The sequence below is a fragment of the Rhipicephalus sanguineus genome, chromosome 3, assembly GCF_013339695.2.
Source record: "Rhipicephalus sanguineus isolate Rsan-2018 chromosome 3, BIME_Rsan_1.4, whole genome shotgun sequence".
In the NCBI taxonomy this organism is placed as follows: domain Eukaryota; kingdom Metazoa; phylum Arthropoda; class Arachnida; order Ixodida; family Ixodidae; genus Rhipicephalus; species Rhipicephalus sanguineus.
In genome coordinates, this window is record NC_051178.1 from 156,561,617 (window position 1) to 156,572,077 (window position 10,461).

At 44.3% G+C, this 10,461-nt stretch overlaps 2 protein-coding genes across 2 annotated transcripts in view; one reads left to right on the plus strand and one right to left on the minus strand.

The window, feature by feature from the left end:
* Window positions 1-3,477: 3,477 nt before the first annotated feature.
* Window positions 3,478-7,426, plus strand: LOC119386008 (uncharacterized). Its single transcript, XM_037653362.2, has 4 exons — window positions 3,478-3,609; window positions 3,976-4,060; window positions 4,255-4,292; window positions 7,085-7,426. Exons 1-4 carry the CDS (start codon window positions 3,568-3,570, stop codon window positions 7,424-7,426), a joined length of 507 nt encoding a protein of 168 aa, XP_037509290.1. The 5' UTR covers window positions 3,478-3,567.
* A 2,330-nt stretch (window positions 7,427-9,756) lies between these two features.
* Window positions 9,757-10,461, minus strand: part of LOC119386009 (leucine-rich repeat flightless-interacting protein 2) — a 27,171-nt gene continuing 26,466 nt past the window's right edge. The window contains exon 13 of the mRNA XM_037653363.2: window positions 9,757-9,783. Coding sequence (XP_037509291.1) covers window positions 9,757-9,783 — 27 coding nt within the window. The remainder of the gene's footprint in view (window positions 9,784-10,461) is intronic.

Here is a 10,461-nt window from a genome sequence, read left to right on the forward strand (position 1 = left end):
CATGTAATATGCAGGAATGTTTTTTTATAAGGCAACCACTGTATCGACCTGAAGTAAATTTGCTTACATTTTCAATTTGGTAAGCTTCAAAATATAGATGCAAGTTTGTAACTGCAGCAACATCAAGTGTGGTAGTTCTGCAAAGTGCGTGTGTTTAGCATCTCAAGGGGGGAATTTATATGTTATACCTTATATGCAATTACTGTAATGCTTATGAGGGTTATGCAAAGGCTTTACATATAAATTAGGGGTGTGCGAATATTCGAAATTTTGAATATTTTTTGAGTAGTGTTTTCTATTCGATTCGATTCGCACTGTAATTTTACTATTCGAACTATTCGAACTTCCCAAAAACAAATGCAGTCAACGTCCAATTGAAAATGACCCCTTCAGATTTTCAATATGCTTCACCTCATTACACTCTCGTATTGCGGCAAAGCTACCTTCCAAGCTCCGTTATGGTCGAACTTAGCCAGTCTCTTGGCGCCGTTGTTTGTGTCCTTTCCTCGTTCGTCCCGTCTTTTAGCGCTGTTTCTACAGTTAATCATGAACCAACCAGCCCAAATGCGTACCTTATTGCAGTCAATGTCCGATTACAAGTGGTCCCTAGATTTTCAATATGCTTCACCTCATCACACCCCGGTACTGCGGCAAAGCTGCCTTTCAAGCTCCGTTACGGTCGAACTTAGCCAAGACACAACGTCCGATTGGAAGTGGTCCATAGATTTTCAATATGCTTCACTTCATCACACCCCGGTATTGCGGCAAAGCTGCCTTTCAAGCTCCGTTATGGTTGAACTTGGCCAAGACACAACGTCCGATTGGAAGTGGTCCCTAGATTTTCAATATGCTTCACTTCATCACACCCTGGTATTGCGGCAAAGCTGCCTTTCAAGCTCCGCTACGGCCGCAAATGTATTAACTCAAGAAAATGCTGGTTCCAACATGGAGATGAGATGTGGCAGGGGTGGGGGCTCAATTAATGCTGTGTTGGACCTGAAATTTGGGCAGGAAGTCCGAAAAATTGGACGCCGAAGCTTTTAGCATCCAAAATTTCATTTTCTTGTATATCAACGTCTACGAGGCAGATTTGGAACTCCGGACTTGAAGGGAGCAGACCCTTGTCTGCCACATCAGTTGGGCTTCCACAGAAGTTGAAAGAGGAGGAGAGGCTGAGGAAATGGCATCTTTGCCTATCACGTGTAAAGTGTTGTCGGCAACACTTTGGTTGCACCAAATCATGTACATAAATACGATTCGGCTTTTACATTGCCTCATTCTTGATAAGACAACTATGACACATGACCCCGCTAGCGCTTCATCAACCTAGCAAAAAGAAACACTTTCATGTTGCTATCTCACAAGAACATGCTTAGGGATTCTCTGCAACCTTTTCTGTAATTTCACTTCGAATTATTTGAAAAATGTTTGAGAAATATTCGAAAATTATTCTAAAATTATTCGATTCGATTTGCACTCAATCATTATTATTTGAATTCGCTTCGCACCCAGAATTTTGCTATTCGCACAGCTCTAATGTAAATCAGTGGTATACATTGTGGTATCTCTCTCGCTCAAGGAACAGAGGACACAGTACACTGTACAGTCGCCGACCGTTTATTCGGACTCGGCGGGAACCGCTGAAAAGTCCGAATAATTGGGAGTCCGAAAAAAAGGATTCGCCAGAAAAAAGCACTTTTATTGGCCCAGCGGCCAGAAAAAACTTGTTAGTGCGCGTCTGTACACATGTACGCTTACGCGCGACCAAGTCTGCCTGTATTTCAGCCAATGTTTGGCCACCCCTGATGGTCGGCAATAGCACTGCAATGGCCTACGCTAAATCCGCATTTGATGGCTGCGGTGTGGGAGGTGCGTCGTCAGGCAGTCACTGTCCACATGCGCTGGTTCGAGTAGCTGACGGATGATCTAATCGCCCAACTCGGCGAAAACTCCCAAGCAACTTCCACCTGGTGAATAATCGCCGCTTTTTTCGGCATCGTCAGGGCCTTGTAGTTGCCGCGTTTCTTTAGTTCCGACGGCGCACATGGAACGGCAGATCAGGCCTCGCACGAGCAGGACACAAAAGCTCGGGATGCAGATCAGGCCTAGCCACAGAAACATCTGAGAACGCAAACCCTCACACGCCAAAAGGAAACGACGTTGGTCTAGTTGATGTTGCAGCGCTTCTGTAATCTGTTGTCGTACTCTCTTAGTCCGAATTAGGATCCGCGTCGTACTCGTACGCTCTGTCGTTCACCTCAAATGCCGCACCATAGCCCCACAGAGCCGATTCCAAGCTTGGCTTGGCTTGGCCTGCTGTTTGGCCGTGGTAGCCGTTCAATGGATACGTGACTGGCTAAAGCCAAGAGGCAACCGTTACGTGTAGCCAACAAACATAGCCTTCGAGATCGGTAACTTCTGCATGGATTTTTGACACTGGCACGATCTCCAGTTATAGCCAGTGCAACACTTCAGTGCTGGCAACCTAGTAAAAATGTTGTAAACATTGCTGACAGCTTGTTATGGCGTTCAACGTCTCACTCTGTCAGCCAGCTGGAGTCCGAAAAATCGAACGGCGGGCTGTGGGGCGTCCGAATTATCGGTCGTGAGTTTACATTACCTCAATGGGACGAGTGGCGGTGCCGCGAAGGTGTCCGAATAAACGAGCATGTCCGAATAAACGGTCGGCGACTGTAGTGCAAACCGCTCAAAAAGGGCATTTCTTTGCACCTTCTACACAGCAAGCCCGCTAGCCAAGTTGTATAAATATAGCAGTATGCCATTGTATTTACGTAGTGAGCCCACTAATCAAATGATTGAGCCAATAGCATGCCAAGGTGATGCACATAATGCAACATGATGTGGAATGGATGCTGTCCGACTCACCACGCCAGGAAAGTGAGTGAGTAAAGTTCACCCGTGCCAGAAACCCAAGTCTATGTTTATGTTGTTCATGAGTCATGTCTTGGTGAATGGAGGTGCATGAAGTGAACTAGGAGTCCATGAGATAGTCCCAGCGAAGCTACCCCATCGTGCACTTGAGCTCCCAGGATCAAGAGACCGAGCACTGCTCCACACGGCGCTGCGCTTCCACGCCACCAGGTGGTGCGACCGTGGAAACACAGTGCCATCTTTTGCGTGGCGATGACTTTGATGATTTCGGAATGGCAGGTTTCCCGCAGGGAAGCCTGCCATGCTTGCTATTTCAGTGCAACTTTTTGCAGTGAAAAAGAAGAGAGGTCCTGAATAGCTTACTTCCTAGAATCACTAGATTTAACATTTTATTAATTGCCATCAATCCCATCAAAATCCATGTAGTCAAGAAAAAGAATTCTCTGTTCTGTATCTACACGGGAGCTTTCGAGCTAACATCTTTTTCACAGACATTTTAGTGGTATTGTTTGAGTGAAATTGTGATCGAGAAAAATCGTGTCAAAAGCTTGAGGTCGGAAATGTTCCCTACATTTTTTAGGTTTCGTGGATTTCCGATCTACAAGAGAAGCCCTTGCTGCCATTTCAAAGTTTCACGAGAAACCCCCGTTCCATTTGAAAGTGAATATCGCCAGTATGTCACTCTCGGACCGATTTAGGTTTGACAGTAGGAAGAAGGTAAGTGTTGTGAAGTTTCTTTTAATGGACTGGAGCTTTGGTGGCTTAATTAACTGTATAGTAAGCATGTAGTGTTGTGAGTGCAGTGATCGTAGTACTTGGGTTTTGAATGTTGCATTAATTCACAGGGAAGGCAAGTTGCTGGGGCCAATGCTAATTTCTTATGGGTGGCCCGAGCTCTTCCTGGATCCATTATCAATGGGTTGGGAGGGGCCATCGTTCAATATTCACTCTCTGATCTCACAGCGCCAAAATGTGGTAGCCACGAATTGAGGCAACGGTAACTGTTGTGTAACTATGGTCATGTCCATGTCTACACTGTGTGAAAGATGTGTGAAAAAACTCGTGTTCTTTGCATCCATGCAGGAAGAGCTGGATGATGTACGTCGGAGGATTGAGGAAAGGTACGGCGTGCCTTCTTTCAACAGTCCTCCACCAGGTGCTGGAAGAGGTGAGGGGAAACCACGCTGTCGTTGATTTATGCTTTGGCTTATGCAGTTCTGTGCACATGTGTCTTCAGGAGCTTGGCTTTGCAAGTTAAAAAATAGTTGCAAGAATTAAGTATTTCCTCATTGCTTTCACTTTTGCATTTATGGCATTGCTGCTGGTCTTTGCTTGCTCCTTTCATTGCATTTCCTTTTCCAGGCAGAGGGCTTGCGTCTTCGCCGTTTCCACCTGAAGATGTAAGTTACCTACCTTTGTAGTTTTCTGGTGGAAAGCCATCGGTTATATGCTGTTGATTACTTACGTGCCGAAAAGAAAGCAACTTAATCTCTGGAGTCTGTGTATTCAAAAGTTTTGTTTCTGAGATGAATAACTGTATACTGTATCCAGTATATAGCTGGCAGGTCTTTTCCTGGTCTGTTCTAAAGGGGTGTGAAGGTTTAATGCGGTAAAGTACAATACGTTTTAAAGGTTACCATAGTTTACACATTATTAAATTTAAAAAGAGAGACGTGGGTAATATGCAACTTTCCCCTTGAGGTCTGGCATCCCAACAGCATGGATTGCATCTAAAAAAGTTGTTACGTGATGATGTGAAACGAACGGCTGTGAAGGAAACTTCTGCGTGAGAAAACAAATTTATTTGTGTGTTTTGAATACTCTTAAAGCTTCGACTACTAAAGTTCGAGCCAAAGTGAATGTCGAATATACGAAAGAAAAATTTTGTGTTTGCCCAAGCCTAGAAACATTGCTTGGAGTTGACATATTCATTCACCGCTTAAATTAAATATATACATAGTACGGATTTACAAATTGCGTGCATGTTACAGTCGGACATGAATGCCAGCCACATCTGCGGTATGGACAGGCATGAACCTTTGGAGCCATCATTTTCTATGGTTGTTATTAATATGGCAACAGGAAATTCTATGTGGGTGTGGGAAAAAGACTCTGAAGGTGCTTAAAGGGATAACTTTGGTGCTTCGCCATCAGGCATATATTGGAAAGCTATAGCAGTAACGAAATTAAAGGTTTAAAAGGAATTTTACGGATGCATGAAAGCTCTGCTATCAGTGGTGGGAAACCTGCGCAAATTGCGCCAATCTGCGCCAACTGGAAATTACTGCTCCAGACTGCTCCAAAAGGGTCTTTTTTGCCTAATTTGCGCCATTGCTGCGCCACAACATGGTTTTGTAGCCAAAAATAAAGTTTCACGGACAGCGCGCTTCGTGAGCAGAAGTACGTCATGGTCGCCATCTTGTACATTTGCGCTGCTGCATTTGTTAATGGTGCCACTAGAGCCCCAGCCGTTGTGACAGCCGACGCAGTCCAATTCAATATCAGTTGCAACGCCGCAACCACGCCGCAACGTTAGCTTTCTGCAAGCGATGCACAGCATGTCCTGGCTGTGGACGGAGGTGAGTTTGGGTTGTCACCTAATAAAAACGTGCATTATATTTACAGCAGCGCTACGCTTGCTGTGCCGTGTGCGTGTGTTTATCGTAACAGCGTCAATGCAGCAAGGTTATAGTTTTTAAATTTTAACTTTAGCAACTCTGCACTATAAGTGGCTGGAGAGTTTAATTTTTCGTATGAATTTTCACCCAGCCAGACAGATCTCTGTCGAATATGTTCACATTTAAAAGGTTTCTAGGTGCACGACCCGCAACGCTTAGCTCCGCAACAGCGAGCTGCTTTCGTTTCTACAAAGTGGTGCACGCTTGAACGCGGTCCCGCACAACGAGGCAGCAGCGATCGGCGGCAGGCTTGAAGTAGCGCTACGCGACACGTGTGCCCAAGAACGCAGCTGAAGATGCTTATTGCGATAAGGTTGTCATCGATAAGTCATACCGGCGCGTTCGTCGGTGGCCATCACCTCGCATTTGTTCTTTCTCTATGCTTACCCGCAAAGGCATAGCACGGGACTCTCCAGCTCCGTCGATGCGGTAGGCCGATAAGTAGTGGCAGCCTCAACTGATTTCGTTCGCTCAAACCACTGCTGAGAGCAGCATGATCGCGACGCGTGAATGCATTAGCCACGTGTTTTTTGTATGTCGTGGGCTTTTCTTGCAGCTTGAAAAAATGGTACGCGTGAAACTTTCTTTATCGCTAATAATGCAGTGGGAGTTTCTGAAGACGCTCTCGAACTTTGCAAATCCCATTTGCCTAAAGTCAATATTTAGCAATATATAGTTTAATTATCCTAATTAACAAACTAATTACAAAAACAAAAATTGTCTATAGTGCACAAGGTGGCGGTCAACAGTACGCAACTGATTTCACTCGCCTGGCTCTAATATTGCATTTTTTAGCCCCCTGGCACAAGTTAGCTGGGACACCCGGTATATTTGTGCGTTCACTGTGTTGCTATGAACAGTTTCCATGCTGCAGCCAGCATGTTGGTGCAATATCCTTCACTATTTTGTGTCATCGCTTCTGTACATAATCATATTTTTGTTTATTTTTGTGCTTATATTGCGGGCTTGCTGCCTATGTAGAAATGATTACGTAAACTGAGGGAACCTTAAACTAAATTAAAGCTACATTTTCTTCTTTTGTGTGCTTTATGAAAAGCCCGTGCCTGCTCCTAACACAGGGGCTGCTCCAAAAGCAGATTTTGTCTACTCCAATGGCTGCTCCAAAGTGCTGGAAGGCATTCCCACCACTGTGCTATTCAAACATTCTGCTCGTTGTCTCTTGGCAGCTCCTCACCTGCCATGAATGGTGCTGCTGGCAAAGATGCCTGGCCTTAAGGCATTTTTTTTTTCCATTCTGCTTTTGCTGTTCTGCACGAGGTTGGATGTCTTCTGCGGAAAGCATATTCCACGAGTGAGCTTTGTGCACGGAGGAGTGTGGATGCGTTTCCACCAGCTTGGTTCTGGACAAATGTCTGGGATGTACTTCTTTTGAGCTGTGAATTGCTGTAGAAACTGCAAAATCAAGCTTAATATGTTTCTGCAAATATGGCACATTTTTCTGCCTTGATAGCTAAATGTGCCTTCCTTTTTATCCGCCTTTTCTTCCTTGGCAGTTGAGAAATATTCACGTGGAAGTGGGTCCCAGGCCGGGCGAGCGGCGTGTGTACAGCAGCAGTAGCAGCAGTAGTGGATGCAGCAGCCAAAGCAGCAGCTCCTCTGATGAATCCTTCAAGTCCTGCAGGTCGCACCCGGGTGGTGACAGTGATATTTTTGAGGAAGATTTGCAGATTGTCATCACGGGGAACAGTAGTGGAGAACAGACACGCACAGTGGTCGTCCGTGACCTCTCCGCACTACCTGACCAGAAGTGTGTCTACTGTGGCGAATACTGTGAGCACTGGTCTTTCATTGCTTTTCTACTTGCCATGGGGACAGTTTGCGTGTTTTTTCTCTGATGCATCATTGAGATAGTTTGGAAAGTGGCGCCCTGTGAAAGGCCTAAAAAATTTGGACTGTGTACCACTGGCTAGGCGCATAGCACTTTGCATAATAGGACTGAGTGTTTGCAAAGACACACACTGCTTGAAATGAAAGTAATGAGCAGGGTAGACATATTGTCATGTTGTGGTGATGGGAAAGAATTGGAGCTGTGCGAATAGCAAAATTTTCGGTGCAAAGCGAATTCGAATAATAAAGATTGAGTGCAAATCGAATTGAATAATTTCGAATAATTTTCGAATATTTCTCAAACATTTTTCGAATAATTCGAAGTGAAATTACAGAAAAAGTTGCAGAGAATCCCTAAGTATGTTCTTGTGAGATCGCAACATGAAAGTGTTTCTTTTCGCTAGGTTGATGAAGCGCTGGTGGGGTCATATTTCATAGTTGTCTTTCTTATCAAGAGTGAGGCAATGTAGAGGCCGAATTGTATTTATGTACATGGTTTGGTGCAACCAAAGTGTTGCCGACAACACTTTACACGTGATAGGCAGAGATGCCATTTCCTCAGCCTCTCCTCCTCTTTCAACTGCTGTGGAAGGCCAACTGATGTGGCGGGCAAGGGTGTGCTCCCTTCAAGTCCGGAGTTCCAAATCTGTCTCGTAGACGTCGATATATAAGAACATCTGAAATTTTGGATGCTAAAAAGCTTCGGCGTCCGATTTTTCGGACTTCCTGCCCAGATTTCACGTCCAAAACAGCATTAATTGAGCCCCCAACTCTGCCACATCTTTCATCTCCATATTGGAAACCAGCGTTTTCTTGAGTTAATACATTTGAGACCGTAGCGGGGCTTGAAAGGCAGCTTGCCGCAATACGGGAGTGTGATGAGGTGAAGCATATTGAAAATTTAGGGACCAATTCCAAACGGACGTTGACTGTCTCTTGGCTAAGTTCGACCGTAACGGAGCTTGAAAGGCAGCTTTGCCGCAATACGGGGGTGTGAGGAGGTGAAGAATATTGAAAATCTAGGGACCATTTCCAATTAGACGTTGACTGTCTCTTGCCTAAGTTCGACCGTAACGGAGCTTGAAAGGCAGCTTTGGGCCGCAATGCGGGGGTGTGATGAGGTGAAGCATATTGAAAATCTAGGGACCACTTCCAAACTGGACTTTGTCTCTTGCCTAAGTTGACCGTAACGGAGATTGAAAGGCAGCTTTGCCGCAATACGAGAGTGTAATGAGGTGAAGCGTATTGAAAATTTGAAGGGGTCACTTTCCAACAGGACGTTGACTGCATTTGTCTTTGGGAAGTTCGAATAGTTCGAATAGTAAAATTTCAGTGCGAATCGAATCGAATAGCAACACCTATTCGAAAAATATTCGAAATTTCGAATATTCGCACACCCCTAGAAAGAATAAACCAACCCAGTCTTAGTAAAAGATGTAACTCTCTTCAAGAATCCACACCTCTAGCATCTGTGCATCTGCGAGCCACTGCCGGTGCCTGACTTCAGTGCTCGCCACATCACGATGCAATGAGCTCAGAGCTTTCCCTAAGTAGGAAACAACCTGTACACCACTATTCACTTCCCTCAGAAATCTGATTGCATACAGATCCTGTCACTGCAGATAAAGTGTCACAATTCGAGAAAGTTCACATACAGGAATATGCCATATTGCAACTATTGATAACTTTGTAACATGTGTTAGCTCATGAAAATCAATAACAAGTTACAGGATAAATAAGTACTAAAACGGATAAACAGATAAATACAGGATAATCACGGGTAAATAAGTAAGCATTATAGACAGTGCAGCACTGTTTCATAGTAGCTGTCTGTCTATAATGCTAATGAAGCACAATGAATTGCCTTGCAGTTCATTTGCGCATAGTGAGGAGGATCCTTGGAATTTTTTTCATTGAGCTTTCATAGCCTGTCAGCACCAAAGGCAGGTGCAATAACTGTAGTGCTATAGCGAGCATGTCCACACAGCAGAACTTTTCTTTCATCTGAATTGTGGTAGAGCCAGGGCTTTGAAAAACTTTTTGTGTAAAGATTGTGGTTTTACTTATTTTAGTAGAGCATCTTTGGCAGGGTGGTTGACTGGGCTAGTTGGTGGTTCATCATCCTAGGTTTACAGTGCAGAGAAACACGGGATGACAATGCCCTTATCATTGCCCTTGTTCTTGTCTGCACTGTAACCCTAAGATCTTGTTGGGCTTGTCCATTAGGTTCTTGGAGTTTGAATCAAAATGGAGCAGTAGTTTAAAGCATCAGTGGTGAATTGGTTGCATCTTTCTTCCAGCCGAATTCTTGTGTCATGTTTGCCAGGCCTACTACTGCTCACCAGACTGTCAATTGAGGATTGGCCTGCACACAAGGAGATATGCCAAAAGAAAGGGTATGTCAATCATTAAGTTTTCTTCATAGCTATGCAAATATGTGTGTGTTTGTTATCTTGACTATGTCTTGCTGTGCTTCATGTAGTATCTGGCAGCTGGTTGCCACTACATTGCGATAGTGAATAAAGGCATCCCTCGAGTCCATGGCCAACTCAGTAGCATAGGGTTCACTGAGCAAGGCATAGTGGACATTTAGATACGTGTTAGGCTTACCTTACAACTAAATACTAAGTGAGGTCTGTCCGAAGCATAGTTTAGTAGTTTGTTTACCCCTTTAGTATTACAAGTATTATTACCTGTAATACTTAGTGACTTGTAAGTAGTATTACAAGAAACTGACTTCTTGTCAAATCTTGTATAAGAGAACCTGCACAGCCCATCAGATTGGCATCATGTGACCTCATCCACACTATAGGAGCAGCGCATGTGTCTATTGAAGTACAAATCCAGTGCTTATGCACTAGTAACTTTTTTTAAATCTATTTTACAATCTTGTATAAGGTTAAACCACGTGTTTCACTTCATTCTGTTTGAGCATTAGGAACTAGAAAATCTTCACTTCGGCAGTTGTTTGTTGCATTGACTAATAATTTATGGCCCCAACTTGTGAAGTCTCTCCTACTATGTCTGTAGCTGTCTTCACGTG